The sequence below is a fragment of the Cyclopterus lumpus genome, chromosome 7 (genome assembly GCF_009769545.1).
Source record: "Cyclopterus lumpus isolate fCycLum1 chromosome 7, fCycLum1.pri, whole genome shotgun sequence".
Lineage (NCBI taxonomy): Eukaryota > Metazoa > Chordata > Actinopteri > Perciformes > Cyclopteridae > Cyclopterus > Cyclopterus lumpus.
In genome coordinates, this window is record NC_046972.1 from 6,361,062 (window position 1) to 6,383,666 (window position 22,605).

Here is a 22,605-nt window from a genome sequence, read left to right on the forward strand (position 1 = left end):
CAATATATAATATGTAAATATAAGTAGAATGACAACTAATTTGGCATGGCTTTATGATTGATCAAAACTGAAAACTAAGCTTCAAAAGCGATCGATTATTTAAATTAAGTTATTTAAGAATGATCCAGGAGTAAAGAAATGAATTGTAAGTCTATTCAGGATTTTCTCGTTTAAAAAACAAACCAGACAGCTGAAATAAACAAACACTGAAGGTGATATTCCCTGTAAGTGGATGGAATAGATCAAACATATCAATAAAATGTGTTACAACAGGAAATGTTGATAGAGGAGGGAAAAATACGATTTAATTCTGAGTCGTATTAATTGTGACACGTTGAAAACAATTTATTTTGAAACGCGTATCCGGAAGTCATGTGTTTTTTCTCGGGCTAGTATCGTTTTAGCACATTCTCAGGAGTCCAAACAGTGAGCCAGCTAGCCGAAGGATGCTAGTAGTCCTCCTTCTCACAACATTTAATCGACAATAAGCTGTTTGTCGGCTTATTAATGCAAATGTGTTCCTCGTGTTCTCAGTAAACCTTTGGGGTTGACTGTTTGCCTTCCAAACGCCTTGTTGTAAACAAACGGAAGCGGTATAAAATAGAGAAATATACCGGCTGTGCCAGGAAACTGTAGCTGGCTGGTAGTTAGCTGTTAGCTTCGAGAGTACAGCAAGTAAGGCGGCTGGCTCGGCAACCATTACTGTAGGCAACCATTGCTGTTGGCAACCATTATTGTAGGCAACCATTGCTGTAGAAGCGGCTCCAGACCGCCGGCTGTCGAGCTACCTGTGTCAGTCAGTTGCCATAATAGGTAAGATGGCTTAAGTTTGCTACGTACTGTTTCTTTATTATAGAGCGACTTGTTACATTTGGTCAATTATTAATATGGCAACATGTTCTGCACCTTGTCAACGTTTAAATATAAGAAGGCAGCTGAAGTTAGTTCTGCCTTTCTTTTAAAGTTAGCAGGTTAGCTCGTGATATCTGTAACGTTAACTAACTAGCTAGTTAACTAAGTTAGCTAACTCTACTTTTATGTCAGAATACAAGTACTGTCACGATGCTGAGCCTTTCTCATCCCGTTTGACAAGAGTGGGAAGTAAAGCACCGCTATAACATGCACGTACAGAACTGTAAATTATATTAAATCCGAAGAAGAGCTTTTAGTTGTGTTTAAAACTGTAAATATGGCTGACATTTTATTCCCGAAATAAGGGCACTGATCTGGTTTCCTTAAAGCTGATTGGTTCTCGGGTGGATCAGTCACGCCGTACTGGAAGCTGATTGGACGTGATTCGCCGTTGGTTGCGGCTAGCACTGGTAGTTGGCAGATAAAGTCGAGAATAATCGAGAGATAATTTAGTTTTTCTGTCCGTGTGTCTATTGACAGTGTAGAGTGACTGTCATTTTGACAGTTGGTTGGGTCAGCTGTCAATACATTGGTTAACGCATTTACCTAATTAGGTTGAGTAAGTTTGGCGAGTTGAGCTGTGTGTAGGAATGTTAACACCACAGGTGATGGTGACCATAGTCCTGCCACATAACACTGCATTTAAATGCAGCGCACAGACAGGGATGCACTGAATGACTAAATAAAGCATTTAAAGCCTATTAAGAACTTAGTTTTATTGCATTGTTAACAAAGGAATTAGATTGAGCTTAGTCCTGTACATCAATAATGAGAAGAAATGAGGCTGTCCAATGCTTGCTAGATAAGAATAGGAGATTAATACACAATCAAGATAACACAAGCCAACGATAACAACAAAATACTATCGCAAGAGTGGAATTATGGCATAACATTTTAACAATTCACTGTAGCACCACCAAATGCGTAGTCTGATGCAAACTAAGTTTTGTATATTTATTATTATTATTTACAGTCTACAACACTATTTTCTTATATTATTGTATTTCTTTGTTATCCCAACAGGAGGTAAAGTGTGACTTGTGGCCTATGAGGAAGCCACGTCGAAAAGGCCAGGTGGCCGCAGGGGATGGAACTGATGTCAGGAAGTCCAATGGGACAGTTGGCGGGCGTGGGGGTGCCCGCCAGCGATCCCCATCCCCTTACAGCCTCAAAGCGTCTCCAAGCAGAGAAACCCTGTCTTACTCCCAGGCCCAGAAGGTGGTAGAGGTGGAACTGGATGGTAGGCTTCATCGCATTTCTATTCTGGAACCCTTGGAGGTCATTACTGAGGATGAGATGATGGCTCAGGACATTATTGAGTGTAACAGCAACAAGGAGAACAGTGAGCAGTCCTCACCTCCCACCAGCAGTGCCCAAACAGTTCGCAAACCCATCACACCCCGGGGCCGCAGGAAAGACGCCAAATGTCCCCCTGTCAAGTCGCCACCACCTTCCAAGAACCACTACCCCAATTCTCATCCACCATCCCCTGAAAAGTTTAACGAATCACACCATCAGCACATGACCTTACCTGAACCTAAGTTCCACGTGTTAGAGACCTTCACGCCAGTCGAAGCGCCTCCTCTGCCCACGGCATATTACCGTTACATTGAGCGGTTAGCTGAGGAGCAGGAAGCCGAGGCAGAATATGACATGGATGACGAGGACACCGCCTGGCTGGAGATGGTCAATACTGGCCGGACGACAGAGGGTTACTCGGCTGTCACACCAGACTACTTTGAGCTGCTGGTAGACCGGATGGAGGAGGAGGCGTACCGGGAAGCCCGCAGCCGGGCACCCTCTCAGAGTGCTATTGACGACGATGCCTTCTGCTGCGTGTGCCTGGATGATGAGTGCCTCAACAGCAATGTCATCCTCTTCTGCGACTCCTGCAACCTGGCCGTCCATCAGGAGTGTTATGGTGTCCCCTACATCCCCGAGGGCCAGTGGCTGTGCCGCTGCTGCCTTCAGTCCCCTCAGAAACCCGTTGACTGTGTTCTATGTCCGAACCGCGGCGGCGCTTTCAAACAAACGAGTGACGGCCGCTGGGCACATGTAGTCTGTGCCATCTGGATCCCCGAGGTCTGCTTTGCCAACACAGTGTTTCTGGAACCAGTGGAAGGGGTCAATAACATCCCGCCGGCACGCTGGAAACTGACTTGCTACCTGTGCAAGCAGAAGGGCCGTGGTGCATCAATTCAGTGCCACAAGGCCAACTGTTACACTGCGTTTCACGTCACGTGTGCTCAGCGTGCTGGACTGTTTATGAAGATCGATCCTGTGCGAGAGACAAACGTTAATGGGACTACATTCTCTGTCAAAAAGACTGCATTCTGTGAGACCCATTCACCACCGGGACAAGAGGCCGTTTCAGATGAGGACAGTGAAGGGAGAGTGGTGGGCAGCAGAGGGAGGGCTAGCAGAGGACGGAGTGCCTACACAGATGGCCCTAGAACACCAAAAAAAGGCAGGAAGTCTGAAGATGATGCCAAGCTGGATAAAAAGAAGGGGAAGAAGGGCTCAGAGTCAACAGAACAACACAGTGCTTCACCACAAGTGACAGTGCCTCAGATACCCACAAGCAGGTGAGACTTTCTTTTATTTTGAATGTAATAAAATGCTGCACATATGTTTTTTACCAATATAAATAAGTGGAAATTCCTGGACCAATGTTAGTTACGTTGACAGTAAGACCAGCCTGCATTTATTTCTGTTGTACAGGCTGAATATCATCTGCAAAGGAATCCTCTTTCAGAGAAAAAAACAGTTCATACATAGGCTGCATAATTACTGGTTACTGAAGCGTCAGTCGAGGAACGGCGTGCCGCTGGTCCGGCATCTGCACTCTAGCATCCACATCCAAAGGACGACTGAACCGGTCTGGGTAAGAAACCGTTCCACATTCTTGTCTCGCTGTGACTATTTTTGTTCTCTGATGATTGATTTTGACATTATTTAGCCATTGTCCTACCAAACAATTTCTAAAATGAATTGATTGCCTCAATTGAGTGTTGATCCGATACCTATTGAAAGATGTGTTGTACTTTGTAGCCTGAGGTGGATGAGAAGGTTTCTGCTGCAAGAGAAGCACTGAGATATTGGCAGAAGCTGCGGCATGATCTTGAGAAAGCCAGGCTGTTGGTGGAGCTCATCCGCAAGAGGGAGAAACTCAAACGAGAACAGGTAATGTACACGGGATGAATCTCACATGCTTACAATGGGGGGCAACTTACTGCATTTCAATTTCATGCTTTTAACTTCATCCTTTACCCTTTTGATATTATGAAGATCAATGTACAGAATACTGTCATTATTTTCATTGTTGATTATTCTGTAAAGAATTTTCTTTCTCTTGTCTATAAAATAAAAATGTTGCCCAGTATATCCCAAAGCCCAAAATATCTTGTTTCGTCCACAATTCAATCTTATTCTATTTACTGTCACGAGGAGTAAAGCAACCCCAGAATATTCACATTTAAGAAGCTGAAATAAAAGCTTTTTTGCTTAAAAAAATAATAATCGGAAAACAAATTACTCAAACTGATTAATCGATTAGCAAAATAATTTGCGGTTAATTTAGTAGTTGACAATTAATCAATTTAATATTTGCGCTTCTACAGAATGTAGTATTTCAAATCTGAAGTGTTGAGGATCCAAAGAATATAAATTATGGGTCTTTCAGATTGTAGTCTATAGATCTGAGATGTTTGAATGGTCACACTTTTCTTTGCCTCCCCTATAGAGAGTATATGTATCTCTTTTATACGTGATACAATCCCTTTAATATAACTGAGTGGTAAAACAAAACCAACAGGTGGCTGCTATGAATGGACAGAGCTTTGTGGCAGATTTTAAAGAAAATGAACTGGACTAGCTGCGGGTGTTAAAATCTGAGGAGTTTGCATGATATTCTGGTTGGCCGTGGACATCTTTTATAGAAATATTTAGATTTGATCAAGTTTCATAGAAAAACAATTGGCTCTGTTAGTTAACATTTCCGCTCACTAGTATCGTTACCTATTGCTTCTTTTCCTTTTAGCCTCTTGGAAGTCTGTCAAATCTTTCTTCTGAAATTTGTATGGTGGCAACTTCCACGTATGGTGACATCACATGAACATCCTCTGACAACTGCAGGTCAAAGTTCACCAGGAAGCTCTGGAGATGAAGTTGACCCCAATGTTGGTGCTGCTTCGCTCCACTCTGGACCAACTAGAGGAGAAGGACACAGCCCAGATCTTTGCAGAGCCCGTCAACATCAAAGAGGTTAGACACTTCACTGTTACAACCCCAGTTGCCAGAGACCAATTATTATTAAGAAAACAGTGTTCATAGTTTCTGAATTCACCAATGCACTTGACCCACAAATTATTGCGTTACAGTTAACCTCCCCCCGAAGTTTCTAGGTACACAGGCTTATACCTTTTTAGCCAACTTTTCTTACAAAGCTTGTAATCTTTTGCATTGCTAATTTAACTGAAAGAGGTTCATGCCCATCACAGCTGTCAAAGAGTTCCAAAGTATCTGTGGGAGTATATATATATATATATATATATATATATATATATATAGTTTTTTAAAATCAGTCCAGTTTTTTTGTGTTTGAATTGCCTATATGTGTCTGTTCCTCGTGAACCTTTAGAGTTCTGTTGTCTTGTCCTCAGGTCCCAGACTATCTGGAGTTCATCAGCCAGCCCATGGACTTTTCCACGATGCGCACTAAGCTGGAGAGCCACGCCTACCACTCAGTGGCTGACCTGGAGACCGACTTCAACCTGATGGTGTCCAACTGCCTCCTCTACAACAACAAGGACACGGTCTTCCACCGGTTAGCGCTGCGTCTGAGAGACTTGGGGGGCGCCGTACTGCGCCATTCACAACGCCAAGCCACCAACACCGGCCTGGACCTGAACACTGGCATGCACCTCTCGGAGTCGCCGCAGAAACGAGACTTTTACAGCTGCACCTGGGAGGATGGTAAGTGGTGGAACGGTGGAACTCGACAGGAAATGTGACCACACACATCTGTTTTACTTTAGATAAGGGTCTGTGTCTACCTTTCTTATGAGTAGATACTTATTTTAGATGCATGGTAAATGTTTCAGTACAATTCAAGAAACCTTTTACCAATATTGTTGTATTATTTCTATTCAACGATAATACATTAATACACTGCCACTCAAATTTGATTAAATGGGACGGAAATAGATATGTGTTATTCTTTATTATGGACATGAATTAAAGTGTGAGTTATATTTGGGTGTACCTAAATACTCCACTCTTTTTGTTTTTAAAAGGATTCTTCACTTCTTACTTACCCCATACTTACTTTGAATTTGTGAAGAAAACTTTGCTTTTCTTGCCTCCACGGGGAATAGAGAATCTAAAAAAAGACGAAACGTCTTGATGAATTGAAGCAAACGGGGAGCGGGAGCTATATACCCAAACATTCGTTTACAAATTCTAAAGACTTGGATTTAACAGTCAATTTAATCCAAGTCTCATTTAACCCATGCATCTTAACACAGAATCTTATGAAACACTCGGGATTCGTCCAGACTCACACTGATGCGTTTCTTAGAACCAAATGACACCAGAAATGTCTCCAGTTTGTCTAAATATGGACTATGGATGCTTTTTTTCACTCAACCTGACTGAGAATATGTATAATAATACGAAATGTTCTTCATGTTCTTTTCCTGCAAATAGCATAAACATCAGCGACAATGCTTGAAAGCAGAATAGTGTGGCCACCACCAGTTAATGGGGTGGTTGCATGCCTTACTTTGCATAATGCTCTCTGTTGGCTATAGTGCAGTCTGACATTTTATTCTGGGAAGTGATGGATTTGAATGAGGTTTGAGATTTGGCAGGAGAGGGAGGGCTATTATATATTTAACTGTTCAGAATTTGTTTTGTGTTTGAGTTTCTCTGACTCTTCTATCCACTATTGTTTTGCCATCTCATACTGAAGATGTAACAATGTAGCTCAAGAAATTACAGTATATTGTGTCTGTGGACAGTGTACAGAGTCAAGTTCTGGCAGTTGTGAGTTGGTTCATGATCAATTAATTTGACTGGGCAGTACTGGGCTCTGCTCTCTTGTTTTTTGAGAGCGGAGACAGAATCTAGTTCCTCGTTTGCGAGTTCATTGGTTGCTCTTCAGCTAATCTGTTCAGTTAACAAATATCAGTATTAAACTCAATGTTTTTTGTACTTTCGTGGAACATGCCCGTCCGCCTCACCCTTCTGCCTGACCCTTCCTGTTGTGTCCAGTTGACAGTGTGCTGGATCCAGACAACCGGATTCATATGACAGTGGAGGAACAGCTGAAGGAGCTGTTGGAAAAGATGGACTTTGTCTCCTCCATGCGATGCAGCGGCGCCCGAACCAGACGCATCCGCCTGCTTCGTCGCGAGATCAACAACATCCGCTACAGGCAGGGCCAGCACCACCGCTCCAGCCTTCACAATGGACATCTGAAGGACGGGGATGACGAGGAGGAGGAGGAGGAAGATGACGACGACAAAGATGCCAAGGCCGACCACGGCCTGTCGACCTCGGACAAAGGTGGGTGATAAGCACTGAACGTTTCAACAGTATGACATTGCCTGCATGAACCTTTTAAAAGCCTCTTATTTTCAATGAGACAGTTGTGAACATGAGCTAACGGAACATTGTCCTCAGGTAATTGAGCCAGGGTCCCCCCCACGCACCAACCCCAACCACCCCACTGTCTCCAGTCTAGTAAGTAGGGGCCCACAGAGTCTCGTTAGCCATGGCTGCCTCACAACTCCTCTCTCCCAGTGCACTCTATGTCTGCACCTCTTCTGTACATCACTCTCATGGACTCACCACTCTCCATTGGCCACGTACCGTCATGCCATGTCATCCCACTTCTGACTCCAGGCTAGTCCAGCCTCTTGCTACCATAGAGGTGCGGCGCAGAATACCTGCGATTTGTGTCAGCTGAGTCTTAAAATATTGCCATGTTGTCATGTTGCTGGTGTCCAGTTGTGAGAGCAAAGTTATCTATTCACTCGTCTTTATAAGGTCCTCCATACCTATAGAATACCTCAACTCCCTTTGAGCCTGTTAAACCGATTGAATGAGATGTGACCATTCTGAAGTGACACCATATTCCAGTGTGAATACTACACCACCGCATCACACAACATACTAAATGGACATTCATTTGAAATATATGCAGACGGAAAATTAAATGCAACTTTTCTCTCTCTTCCAGATGATCTCAAATCCACTTCGCCCCCGACACTGGAACTGACCGGCCCAGCCCCTCCTCCACGACACGGGGACGCCCCTCTGGAACCTCCCACACTGCGGCCAATCACAGGGGAGCCCTGGTCCCCCAGCTGGCCTTGCAAACGCCTGAAGATGGACGTCGACCTCACCACGGAGAACATGAATTGCACTAAAACGCCGGAGCGGGATGTGTTGCCGCCCCCCATTTTGCACAGTGAAGGACAGGCGCTGGCCAACGGGCTGCCAGAACTCGGTGCTCCTCCGCGGCCCACCACCGGGGGAGTTGGACGACGGACCTCCGTATTGTTCAAAAAGGCGAAAAATGGAGCCAAGCTGTTCAGAGAGAGAGACAATCCTTTGCTGAACGGAAAGGAGCAGCAGGACAACAGTTCCAGCAACGCCCCTACAGCACCCAACTCCACAGCCAGTACCCCATCCTCGACACCGTTATCCACTCCATCTAAGACCCCACAGAAAAGTCCCGGACCCCCCACCCTCAATGATCAATGGACCCCCAGTCGGTGCTCAGATAGTGAGCTGGATAAGACACCAAATCATACGCTGGAAAGTGGTGAGAGGCTTTATGTTGTTCCTTACATTAGTTCACTACCTGTCTACCTGTGGCACTGAAGACCATCAGTCAGATGTGTCCACATGGGTAATATATCAACGTGCTGTACTTTAAATCCCTCTTCTTCAAGAGACGGAAGAGCTGTCTTCAATCTGTCTTTATCCATTTTTAATATCTGTTTACCACATCAGGTTAGCATCCCCTTGTTCTTGTTCTTTATTGTGAGGAAACGCTACTGATCACTGATCACAGCATCAGAACTTGTTTGTTTCCCTCTACCCTTACACCCGACCCCCCCTGCATTATGTGCGATCATTGTGCGCTGTCCCCTTTTGCACTGATTGGCGATGTTTTATCATTGTGACTGAAATGGGACCGCATATATCCGTCTGTCGGCGTGCCCTTTTCTATCTAGCTTTCCTCCTGGTCTTCTGAGATTGTTCTCAGAATTTTCTCATTTGCTTTTCAGGACTGACCAACGGTTTTAACAAGCACAAAGATGGCGGGTCCGACTCCGAGTACAGCCCGTGTCCAGTCCTGCACAAAGAAATGTAAGACACGGTGCAGCCGTGTCGGTGGTTGTTTGGTTGCGATTGGTAATGAGTGACAACACATTGACGGTGACATTGTCTTCCAGTAGCTCACCACCCAAACGAAGCCTCGGGAAACCAGCTCTTTCCAAAGTTCCCTTTCTGGAGATCGTCAATGGAGACTTTGATTATACTGGTATGTTTGTTTTGTTAAACACACGTCTCAGTTCACATGAATTTCTTTCTGCTGTGTACCATCATTCTCAAGTGTCCCCTATCTTTTTCTTATTAGAAGAAATTATTTTGCTATCTGTTGCTGTTTTGCAGGCAACGGCAGTCTAATGTCTGCGGACGGGACGGAGCTGGAGTCCCTAGATCTTGTGTGGGCCAAGTGTCGGGGATATCCCTCCTATCCTGCTCTGGTAAGCCTGTATTCTTTTAAACGTTAATGACGCACCATCTAATATGAGCCGTCAACAGATGGTGTAGCTCCCTTGGATACTTGTTGGCAGTTTTCACCAAACATCTTGAGAAATTCAAGTGAGTTTCACTGTGATATAAAACCAAATCTAGATCTAAATAAGGAGCTTCCTGGGACCACAGAACAGCCGTTTGTGAGAGAGCAGCACTAGAAACGGACCTAAGAACTTCTTGACTGTTCGTTCCAGATCATCGACCCAGAGATGCCAGAGGAGGGCATGCTGCACAACGGGGTGCCCATCCCTGTCCCACCCAAAGAGGTCCTCTGTCTGGGGGAGCAGAGGCAGGAGGAGGCCAATGAGCGGCTCTACCTGGTGCTCTTCTTTGACAACAAGCGGACATGGTGAGGGGTACACGCTTATATATATATATATATATATATATATATATATATATATATATATATATATATATATATATATATATATATATATATATACACACATATATATATATACACACATATATATATATATACACGTATGTATGTATATATATGTGTGTGTATATACTGTATAAGATCAGAATGCATTTCAGCTGGGTGAATTGTCCAGTCAAGGAGGATCAGAATGATGGTGATGATTATTTATTATTGTTTGCCTTTTCTTTAAATTAGTTTGTATATATTGTAGATAATTACATTGAACACAAATATTATCAACAACATTCCCCCTGGGGATGAATAAAGTATATATATATATATATATATATATATATATATATATATATATATATATCCATTAAATGGTCCTAAAGCAGTGAAAGTCGTCACCGTCTGTTTCTGGTACTGCAGGCAGTGGCTCCCGCGAGACAAAGTGACCGCCTTGGGTGTAGACGACACGGCGGACAAGCTGCGCATAATGGAGGGTCGCAAGTCCAGCATCCGCAAGTCGGTCCAGGTGGCGTACGACCGTGCCGTGATCCACCAGAGCCGAGTCAGCCACAGCCACGGCTTTGTCGCCTCCAACTACCTGTAGAGGGCGACGGCGAGCCCCCACTGTGCACGCACAGTCAGCAACTATGCATCTCTGTTTTGGTCTTAAAGCTGCAGGTCGTCTTACCGCCAGTGGAATAGAGTCCTGGACTGTACGTTCCCAAACCACTAGTGTCTGACTCACACACAGAGCTCTCGATAACGTTACCTTGAGGTCCCACGTTGCTGCGGTCGGTAAGCATTAAATCCCCGTTCAGAGGGATGTATCGAGGTATCTGCTTACCTGGATGTGAAACGGTGTGTTTGTGTGTGTGTGTGTTTGTGTGTATTGGAATTCCCTCTTCTTTGTATAACGCTACTGCCAAGGAATCAAACTGTCAGAAAAGAGATTTGACATATTTATATGACACGCAGAAGAAGAATGAATGGATCACTGCCATCTTTTATACAATAGCTTTTTACATTTTAATCTTTTACAAAGACACTTGTATATTATAACGGCACACTTTGTGTACATATGTGTGTTTATTATCAAACCCAATGTAATTTAATGTTGCCGTTTTTAAAATGCGTATTTCAATCAACCCACAAGGGGCAAAGGGGCTGTGTATATTTGTGAAGATGAATTAATTCCTGACTTGCTGCAGTGTACTGTGTGTGTGTGTGTGTGCGTGTGTGCGTGTGCATTCAGAACATACATTACAATGAGCCAATTGTTCTTTATATTTGAATTCTCTTTTTGATACAGAGAGAAATAATTTATTTATGGGATACAGAACTATAGAAATAAAGTTATATTGGTGAGAGTTGGTGTTATTTAAAACAAATGGAGTGAAGTTTAAGAAAACAAATTTACAGCCAACATTTTAACAGATAAAGTTCACATTTGGTTTGGTGGTGATTTTACCAGCCGCCACTGTTGACCCCCCAGAATATCCTATTTATTGTCAAGAGTCACATTTTATCAAATGGAAAAATACACCTTTTTATAAGCTTGTAATATGTGCATATTTTAGCTGCTAACCAAATATTTTGTCAAAACAAGTATTTCCACATTTTTGGGAAATAAATGCTCTATTAAAAACCTTTTGGGATTACTTTTCAATTTTTTTCTTTTTAAAACCAAAAGTGAGAAAAGCCATTGTTTAGTATTTAATAATGATCACTACTTTAAAAAAGCAGGTGTGGTGGAAGTGATATTTCCGGTTTCAGTCCAAACGTTCTCTTTTCCACTGACTGACGGTAACGACGATCAGCATCATGGAAAGTAGTTAAAACTTTCATAAATAAAATAAAAAGACCTTGTCCAAACAAACGGCAGCAATCCACAAACGCATTTCAGTCCCATCATAAGCTCAAACTCAACAATGACTGCTGAACTGAAGTTAACAGAAAGAAGAAGACCCAACAAATATTGAACAGTCGGATCAATATCGGATAAAAAAAGTCCTGCGCATGCAAACATGGACTGACGTGTTGCACAATGTTGTGAAATTGTTGTCAGTCGTCGGTCCGCCGAGCCACTTTAAGCCTGATTCGTTAATTAATTAAGGTGTGATCTTGACTATTCCAGATGGGTTTCTACTGATTATTTACAGTGGAATAGAGGATTTGCATATCTTGACAGCCGAATGGCTTATTTCAGACCGAAGGTACAGATGGCTGATCTGAGAGCTGCTGTAGTGAGCGGGTGTGTTCAGCCTCCGTCACAGAGGAGGTCCTCGCTGCCTCCTGTTCGCTCCAGCGAATGGAAACAGTTTGTTCATTATTTTTAAGCCTGTAGGAGCTTAGAAGTTTTCTGAGTGAGAGTCTGGATTCAGTGAACACACCAGAAAGGAGATGGTGAAGCTCCTGAGGCATTCCCAGGGCCAGACGAGGTATGTGATCTCCCCAGCGTGTTCTGGGTCGACCCCGACGCGCCTCACGAGTTGGACATGCCCAGAAAACCACTAAAGGAGCCCAGGAGGCCTCCTGATCCGATGTCCTCATCATAAACTGTCTATTAAACTATCTCATTATATATTGCAGTGTTAACGAGGTTAGACCTGTACCAGGATGAGGATATAACTTCCCCGTGTTGAAACTATGAGAAAGAAAAGTGCCTTGAGATGAATGATAAATGATGCCGTCTGAATTTGTCCACCTGATGGGAGTCATAGAATGTTGTCGAAAAAAGTCATAGTATTTTTAAAAAGTAATACAAAAGTATTTTTTAATGTACCATACTCTGGTATTTCATGTCTTTTTGTATACATTCGGAGCATACAGCACATTGAGTCCATTGTTATTGTATATTGGCGTTTGGATTTCACACAAAACCAACCGCCATCGCTCATTGTTGAATATCCACTTTATTGTCGAGAGCTCCATAATTATTAAAGGAGAAAATATACCTTAAGCTTGCACTACCTGTATATTTCTACAACATATTTAGTCTCAATAGCATTTCCACATTTTGAGAAATAAATTGTCTATTAAAAACCTGTTGGGGAAACTCAGTGCAGTTTTATGTTGTTGCTTTTTAAATCATAGTAATATAAATTTGCATTCAATAATCACAATAATATTGAAATGCTTTCCATCAAGGATTCAGCCCATCAGCTCAAACCCTCAGGAAGTGATGTCCATTAAGGCGCTGACCTTTTCCACTGGTCAACTCCAGCCAGCACACAGCGTTTAATTGTTATTCTAACAATATTCAGCATAGTGAAAAGTACTGTTAATTGTAAATGTATACAACAGTTATATAAAAAAAGGCTGATAAAATATCCCTTGTCCAAACAAACTACAAACACATTTCAGTCCCATCATAAGCTAAAATTCAATAAGTGTGTGTGTGTGTGTGTGTGTGTGTGAGAGAGACCAAAGCGTCCATCACAGTCTGATCATCGGTGGAAACACTTCTAGTCCGTCAATTCAAACACGAGCCCCGTGGTGGTTCCTCCGTCAGTGTCCAGGCTGCCGTCTCGTCAGCAGGAGGTAGTTGTGGCGAAGGGTTCGCAGCTCTGTCAGTCGGCCCAGCAGGCGCCCGAACCGCTGTGGCCCCCCTCGCGCGGCCCCAGCCTGGGCCCCACACACCCTGGATAGCAGATCCAGGATCAGTTCCTGCATTCTCTCAATGCAGCTGGCTGCCTGCAGGGACGCACGGTCTGTAGAACGGGGGACAAAGAGAGAGCCGGGATGTGTGGCGTCTGTATCCGGACACTTACTGAGTCAGAAGTTACACAACCAAACCATTTTAAGCCGTGACCCTACGTCATCCTGCTGAAGTGCTCCAGGTGTGTGTGTGTGTGTGTGTGTGTGTACTAATCATGTACAGTGGAATACAGATTGCTGGGCTGTACCTGAGCAGAGCAGAGCTGTTGCCGTGAGCAGGGCGTATTCTGCCTCCGTCACTCGCAGCGTTGCCATGCTGTGGAAGAAGTTGAGCACCGGCCCCAAGAGATCCTCACTGCCACCTGTTCACACCAGCAAATAGAAATAGGGAATTGTTCTTTCTTCTTTTCTTTTACACCTTGAACATACAAAATCGTGGATATTTTCTGAGTGAGGGACCCACCTGAATTGACCGGCATCCCACTGTGGATGTTTTCCTTTGACGCTACATTTCTCAACCAGTTGTGTGATGACATGCTGAAAATCTGCAGGGCTGATATTAGAGGGAAAAAAACAAAGTATCAAACTGAACTAGAATTGTGTGTGTGTGCGTGTGTGTGTGTGTGTGTGTTCGTGCTCACCTGGACTGGGGCTAGTTGGGTTGTGGGAGAACTGCTGTGCTGAGAGCAGGAACATGACCTCCAGCGAAGAGATGGACAAGAGAGAGCTCTGGTCAGGAAAGTCCAGGAGGTCAAACCCTGTGAGGGGAACATCGTTATTAGTTTTGATGCGTCACATTTATTTGATTTTTGTGACAACTCAGCAGAATTTGATGAAGTTCTATTTTGTATTTCCACGTTTTTACTCCCTCATACGCCTCTTCATCACTCGCTGGACGCAGCGGTAATGACGATGGACGGCAGTATCCGTACATCTTTACCATATTGTGGTTCTGTATGTCCTTTAAACTACTTAAATACAAAACTTCACAACGGAAGTGTGCCAACAAGTGCGTCTTTGGAAGTCTTTATTTATACGTGGTGTTATTACGCATCACATGCTCCTTCTCCACGTTTCTGTTAAGTTATTTAAACATGAAAAAAAACTATCTTCTATTTATTACACGTCACAGATTCTGAAGGTCACATCGTCCCATCGAGCTCACCCGGCACTGTCCTGGCAAACTGTTGCAGCCGTTGCAGTTGTGGCGACGCGACGTCAGACAAGCCCTCGCCTTCTTCTGTACACGACCACTCAAGCAACTGAGCAGACAGACACAAGCAACCATTAAGGGGCAATGTAGACATGGAACTGGGTTTGGGGGGGGCACAGCTGTTTCCTGGGGGGACCTACCCTGCAGCGGCTGCTGTCCTGTGCTGTGTACAGCTGATGGGCCTCCACCATCCTGTCCACAAGGTACTTCTGTTCTCGGGTTAGACTGGCAGACAAAGCCTGAGGTAGATGGAAGTTAACGACATATGGTTAAGACAGTATAAGGATTATGGTATAACTTCCCCATCTTAAAACTATGATTTAAAGTACATTTGCATGGCTTCCACCTTCTGATGTTTTCTTATGACATATACTGGGAAATTTGTTGTGTACTTTAATATATATTAGACTATTTGTGTATGACATACCATATTTTTGTGTGACAAACTATGACTTTCTATGATGTTTTTCTCACATTTTAAGGCATATATGACATATTTGACATTTCTCGTGACCTTTTTTTGACATGTCGTCTGGCATCCTATACTATGACATTTGGTAAGACATATTATACTATGACTTTTTAGTGACATGTTTGATGACTTTTAGTGACATACTATACAATTACGTATTTATGACATTTTCACATCATAATATGTTATGACATTTTTTACTTTGTCTTTTTTATGGCGTTCATTTTGTGACATTTTTCTATCTTACCAAGGTAATCTCTTTTATGACTTTTTAAAATTAAATTTTTCAGACATTTTCTTTAAATACATGATACTAAGTCTTTTTTATGACACCCTATCACTTGACAATTAATATGACATTTCGAAGCCAATGTGTGCAATGTTGCAAATGAATGAGCAGGACGGCTTAATGGCAAAACTGAGTTTGCCAAGAGTTTCATTTTCTAGATTAGGCTAAAACAAGCACTGACTGAACAAGCTGTTCGGTCTAGAAAATCAATACACTGTATCAATACGGCAAAATAAAATGACATGTACCGTGCTAATCCCCCACTCTTAACTATAACCAAACGACAAACCAACCATTAAATAATAATAAACTATCCTTCAACCTAACGTGTAACTAACACTAGCGGATCGACCCTTTGCTAAGTCCTGCCGTCTGAACGCAGACTTCCCAATCATAGCGTAGCATCGGCCAGCTATGACCAGGGAGCTAACATCCAGCTTCATAGACTCTGATGCAATTGTTTCAGGTTTTCTTCCTTTTCAGCCTATTTTTTATGGATTCGGAGCTCGTCATGGTTAAACATTGTGTAACAGTGATAATCGTTACCCAGAGAGGTTGTAAGGAGTCATATATTTCCCTAATGTTACGTTTCTACATAAAACCCAGTGGAGCTGAATACACATGCTGCTTTTACAAATAATGTGATCATATTTCTTCCTGGACTGCAGTTAGTGACAGTGTGGGCTCCATGGTAGCTCGGACTGCTCGACCGAGCAGGCTTAGAGAAGGGTCAATTAGCACTACATACATACACAGTACATGAAAAGTCGAGGGGATCGCCAAAGTTAGTAGGATTCATCCTCTGGGGACCATGAATGTCTTTAAAATCTCATGACAATCCATAAAATAGCTGTTGAGATATTTCAGTCTGGACCCAAAATGGCCATGCCAGTGCCACTGGCTAACAAGCAGACTGGGTCAGCCCTGCTTTCTATTACCTGTCCGGGTAGCCTGCTGGTAGAGCTGACCCTCTTGTTGTCTGTGTTCTCCTCTTCCTTGTGTCCTCTGACCTTACCGCCTTTCCTCAGTCGTTTGGACTGGCACTGCACCTCTGTCAGAAGGCCTAGGGAAAGAATATGCATCTTGAGACTCGAGTCAAATCAGTTAAACGCCTATTGTTGAAGCAGGTATTGATGACTCCCATCATTACTTTCCTCTTAAGTTAAATCACAGCAGAAGTCGCTTACACTCAGCCAGCATCCCCACAGCGCGGCACTTCCTCAGCCGACAGTCTTGGCACTTCCTCCTCATGTACATGTCCATCTCACAGCCACCGCCACTCTTACATTGATACACAGCCTTTTTAGTCACACTACGGCGAAAGAAACCTTCAAGTGAAGAAGCAGAAAGAAGGACCAGGTGAAATAAAACCTCTCTAGATTAACTATATGGAGAAAAGTTATTAACACAAATTGGAAAGTGAGAAATACCTTTGCATCCCTCACAGGTAAGAGCGTTGTAGTGATACCCCGACGCTTTATCTCCACACACCACACACAGCTCTTCCTGACCTCTTCCCTTCCCTCCCGACACCACCCGCATCCTCCGCCCCAGGGGCAGTCCCCCCGCTCCGAACCCCTGAGCCAGGACCCCGCAGTGGGGCTCAAGGCTGGGATCACAGGGGGCCTCCAGGCAATGAGGGCTGTAGTGGTACGGAGGATGGCAGGGCTGCGAGGAGGAAGAGGAAGAGGACGGAGAGGAGGTGGAGGAGGGCGGAGAGCCATAGAGGGAGAAGGGCACGTTGGCGGGGCTGTACTGTTGTTGGCTGCAAGGGAGCAGCTGAAGGTCAGGGTCCTGAAGGGGGTATCCCAGAGGGTCAGCCAGCATGTCTGAAATAGAAAAGGGTGGATTTCCAGGGGAAAGATTATAGTGCATCTTCACTGGTGCTGCCTTTCTGCCCGTTCTATCAAATAAAACTGCCTTTTTCTCCGTAACTGACACATGGATGTTATTTTATATTTTTTATCATTGTCAACGAACCTCATGGAAAGACATGTACCAACAGGATATGTCTGTGTGGCTGAAGCCTGATATATGTATCCCGTTCCTCTGTTCTCCAAAATGAGAAACATATCAATGTGTCACACCGTTGCACTGGTAGTACATTTTGAGTCAATCTCACAAACACCAAATATGTATTCATCCACAGCTAAAAGAATAGTGCCCAACAAATGCCCTAATTACTCCCAGTTCAGTAACATTTGCTAAAAGTGACCAGCAAAAGAATTACTGAGCTTTTTGAAAATCTAAAACTGACTATACTGTATGTGACTGGTTTTTACAGCTTCATGTGTTGAGCAGGAGCCAATGGGGGTTGGTGCTGAATTCCACAGACGGGGCAGAAAAGTCAGAAACCATCAAGAGACGGAGGAAAACATTGTTGTTTTTGGATTTGCAGATCAATGGCTTGAACAAGTGCAATTATCCAGAACAGAAACGTGAATGACCAAAGTCAAAGAGCGTCACAGGAATGTGGTCTCACGTGACTCGTGTGACTGCTTTTAATGTTCTTGGGGGATATAATAAAAAGCAGAGATGGCCTTTTGAATTTTCTGAAACAGGATGCAGCTGAGAGCTCCAAGTGCCAAACACGTTTTTTATCCCTTTTTCTGGATGCTTCATTCAGCCTGTAACGGCCGTTCCATGTTGTGACGGACTGAAACGTCTCCGAGCGTGTATCAGCAGCTTGTGTTTGCGCAAGTCCGGTCTCCTTTGAGAAAACATGTGTGACCACTGGCAGCCTCTGAAGGAACAGCTGGACCAGTACTACTGGGACTGCTGTGGGATCTTTTATGCGCTGATTAAACTCACCGTCAGGAGTCTCAGACACGAGGTGGGGGCCAAAGTCAATCCAATTATATGGAAAATGTGTCTTCCCTAAAAATGTGTGCCTTCAAACTTTGACGGGGAAACGTAACAACCCTCCTTGTAGGTTTGCGTTGCTAAAGAAGAACTTAAGTGATTGGAATCACAGGAGAAAAAACTAATATGAATGTTTGAAATCAAAGCAGGCAAAGGTCTTGATAGACTGTCCTTTAGTCCCTAGTATGGCCTCAGCAGAGACGACGCTGATGACAATGCCTGGATCCAAAGAGCTTAGAAAAGCCTCCCAGTCAGAGGCTCCTGTGAGAAAGAGCCTTTTTAAAGAAGTGGCTGTGACAAGCTACTGTATTTTTGTTGAAAAGTCACAAGGCTCGGTCAAAAAAAAAGAAAAGAGATGGCCGATCACAAGTTATTTGAGAAAGTGGTATCAATGTTTTCAACTTGGAGAACCTTTTCTGGAGGAGTTCGTGACAAAAGACAGTAGACGCAGAAAACGGGTGCATTAAGTTCATCGACACCCTGGATCGAGTAAATATCCCAATCATCACTTTAAAGGGGGCACTTATGAACCCGCCCTCTGTCCATCCTTTTGTCCTTTCGTTCTCTCTCTCCAGATGTTTTCTGTCTTTATCAGACCGTGGCGGCGATGGTTTGGGGGGTGGGGGGTGGGCGGGGGCACTGTTTGTAAACCATTGGAACACTGTCTAAACACTCCTCAGCCTCCCCTCCATCCCACGCACTACGGAGCCAAACAACACCAGCAAACCACCCCCCATAGCTGCGCCTCCACCCCCTCCACCCCCTCCACCCCCTCCACCCCCTCCTCCCCCTCCTCCTGGAGGCAGACAACATGGGGAATTTGTCGATGATACACGTCAGTATAAATAGATCCTCCGATGCACACTCGGCCTCCCCGCGTGTTGCGAATACATGGAGCCGGCTGAGACGCCTCAAGAACCTTTTTTCTTTTTTTTTTCATGGCAGCGAGTTCTCAGAGGCGGTAAATAAACGCTCGACGTTCATTCATCAACTGTGAGAGTTCAGTCACATCCTTGTTGTATAACATTTTGATGTATAAATGACCCACTGCTGCTTTGCTGCTAAGTTAATGCTCTGGATGTCTAGTTCTGCACCGTTAAAGGCATCCTACATAGCTTTTGTGAGACGCCAGTGAAAATGGGATGTGAAACTAGAATAGTAGATCAAAAGTCACAGCACTCTGACTCAATAATGCCGTTTTATTATAATGGTCAGAAATAGTGAATATAAACTCGAGTAGATTTGAGTAATCAGGTTAGGACTGGTGTGACGGCAGTCTAGTGGGCCTGTCCTCCTTTACATTACATTACATGTCATTTAGCTGACACTTTTATCCAAAGCGACTTACAATAAGTGCATTACATCCTCATGAGCTCCAGAGTCTGACATCTTAGAAGCGAATATCGAAAACGGGAAGAAATTCAATCAAAACTATCTGCAGTAAGTGAGAAAATTTGTTTCATGAATTTGGGTGAACCACCCCATTTAAAACATAGTTGATTAGAAATAAACCAGGAACCAATAATGCTATAAAACGTAATTTTAATAAATGTACCATTGACTGAGAACACTGGAAGTCTCCACACATTCAGATCACATAAGACATTAACACTCACGTCTGTATATTTAGTCTTTTCTGTACTTCCTGGTTTAAATGTATTGGTGTCAAATACCAACAGTCCAGCTAAGACATTCCAGCTTCAGTGTTGTATCTATTATTGTAAAAGAAAAAGAAAAAAATAGAGGGAGAAGAGAAAGTGAAGGCAAAAAGAAAGGTGGACTCACCATAATACTGGAGCTGCTCTGTTGAGCAGTAACCGTCCGAGGCGGAGAGAAACCCCCCTGCCGAAAAGCTCATCTCCAACTCAGTCCACTCTCTCATCTGGACAGAATATCCTCTCTCCACCAAGTAATACAGGATTTATCTTCACACACGCACTTGCAAAGACATAAACACACACACACACACAGTCAATTACTCAGAGGATTCACAGACATGAAGGATCTGGGAAGTGCAGAAACATTCCTCTATCCCCAGGATGCGTCCAGGTCTCTTAGCTGTAGAGGCTGAGATCCCGTCCTATTTATAAAAAAAAAAAAAAAAACAGAGAGGACGAGTGCAGCTGAGGCTCTTGGTCTGTGGTGGACGATGTGCTGGAGGAGGTCTTAGTCGTCCCCGGGGGATAGACGAAAGGGAGAGCGGGGGACACCCATGAAGGACAGGGATGTGACTGGGGTCCAAACAGCTGGACCCGACCGGGACTTCACAGATCGGAAGATGGCAGGGACGGATGGATGGAGGCTTTATCCCCACAGAGAGAACACCCAACACTCATTGAGTGTGCATCTGTGTGTGTGTGTGTGTGTTGAGGTTTGGCCAAATGGATGTATCCCAGAGTGCAACAGCTGGGCTGGAAAAAAAGATATTTATTTTCTTTTGCTTCTCAGTTTAATCTTGATGAGTTGAAATAAAGTAATTAACCTCGTTAAATCAATTGTTTTATAAAGTTTATCGTGGACTAAATAGCGCTTGTGAAGCTCGCCATACTTAATGTGTGTTTGTCTGCCTGTCTGTCCGTGTTTGTCCTCCAAGCCTTCGGGAGTGTGTTTACTCTGCTTTTGTTTACCGCTGTTCTGTTTGTGTTGCAGTTAATATTGGACAGCAGTTAGATTTAAGGGGCTCGGGGACCTCCTCCTCCCCCACAGACAGTGAGCCAGGCCGGGGCAGAGCAGAAGAGGAGACGAGGCCTGCAGCCGCCCAGCGGAGACAGAGGAGTGACCTCAACACTGGCCCGTGAATCTCTGAGCGGGGCCGCTTGACATGCAGCATGCTTACTGAGGATTAACGGCGTCCTCCCACCCGCATATCATCCCTTTCACTGGCTCATTATGGGAACCAGGACCCGCCGGTGGATAACAGAGGGGTCGGTCGGTAATGCTCACCGAAGCTGTAGCCTTCACTGGGGCGATCCCGATATCGATCTCAGTGATAAATGATACAGGAATGTGGGTGCTAGCTACACAGTGTCTCTCCTTTGAAGATTGTGTCCAAAGGGTAAATCGTCACACACTTGACCACAGTCCACGATGACAACACAGCTTTGAGAGGAATTGTAATTCAGGGAAAACCACAAAACTAATGGAGCAGAAATGAACGTCGTAGACCTCCAATAACAGTGAACACTGCAAACCTGCCGTTACACGGTGAAAGGATAAGACAAATAGCTACAACGATATTATTACTTTCGCGGTTTTATGGTTGGATAACAGCATTGCAGGAGCATCCAAATGCACTTCATTCTGTTTCTCCATATTGTAACTACAACAGATGTGTCTGTCTATCCTATTGAGTGTACACAGCAGTGATTTGAGCTGAATCAGCTTGACAGCCAAACATGTCAACAACAAGAAATGCTAACATGCTTTATTATAGCATGCAGACATTTTCTAGTTAGCAGTAAAGACAAAGTAGAGCTGAGGCCGATGGGAGTTTTGCAGGGAGATTTTCTCACCAACCAACATATTGGGCAATTTAAACATCGGACCTGAAGATGATACAAGAGGGGAAAGTCACCGGGCCACCAACGTTCTTACAATTCACCCTAGTTTCATGGCAATCCATCCGTTAGTTGTTGAGATATTTGACTTAAACCCACAAATGTCGACCTCACGGTGTGGCGAGAAGATCAGGTCATTAGGTTTCATCCACTGGGCACCGTGAACGTTTCTTCCAAATATCCTCTCAATCCTCCCAGTAGATTTTGAGGTATATCACAGGATAACCTGAAGAGTTAACCTGCTGCTGGCACGAGTGTAGAGTTAAGGGATTCCCCAAAGTTATTAGGGTTCATCCTCTGGGCACCATGGAGTGCTGTGAAGTGTTGAGACATTTCACAAAAGCCGTCAAGGGATTAACACACCAGGGGATCAGCAGTCGGTAGGATTAATGCCGCTAGCGTTACTAAAAGATCAAATGATTGCCATGA

The 22,605-nt window shown here is 44.0% G+C and overlaps 2 protein-coding genes across 2 annotated transcripts; one reads left to right on the top strand and one right to left on the bottom strand.

Annotated features, from left to right (window-relative positions):
- Window positions 1-416: 416 nt before the first annotated feature.
- On the top strand, window positions 417-11,784 carry brpf3b (bromodomain and PHD finger containing, 3b). Its single transcript, XM_034538305.1, has 13 exons — window positions 417-813; window positions 1,936-3,497; window positions 3,634-3,796; window positions 3,964-4,095; window positions 5,047-5,175; window positions 5,574-5,886; window positions 7,186-7,479; window positions 8,156-8,743; window positions 9,213-9,294; window positions 9,381-9,469; window positions 9,601-9,695; window positions 9,942-10,096; window positions 10,547-11,784. The coding sequence occupies exons 2-13, from the start codon at window positions 1,960-1,962 to the stop codon at window positions 10,728-10,730; spliced, it is 3,762 nt and encodes a 1,253-aa protein (XP_034394196.1). The 5' UTR covers window positions 417-813; window positions 1,936-1,959; the 3' UTR covers window positions 10,731-11,784.
- Window positions 11,785-12,949: 1,165 nt separating this feature from the next.
- nr1h5 (nuclear receptor subfamily 1, group H, member 5) lies at window positions 12,950-20,662 on the bottom strand. The gene is made up of 10 exons (XM_034538306.1): window positions 20,405-20,662; window positions 17,188-17,586; window positions 16,945-17,085; window positions 16,696-16,820; window positions 15,137-15,235; window positions 14,949-15,045; window positions 14,425-14,541; window positions 14,247-14,336; window positions 14,032-14,145; window positions 12,950-13,836 (listed from the first exon to the last, which is right to left on the bottom strand). The coding sequence occupies exons 1-10, from the start codon at window positions 20,499-20,501 to the stop codon at window positions 13,634-13,636; spliced, it is 1,482 nt and encodes a 493-aa protein (XP_034394197.1). The 5' UTR covers window positions 20,502-20,662; the 3' UTR covers window positions 12,950-13,633.
- Between the last annotated feature and the right edge of the window lie 1,943 nt (window positions 20,663-22,605).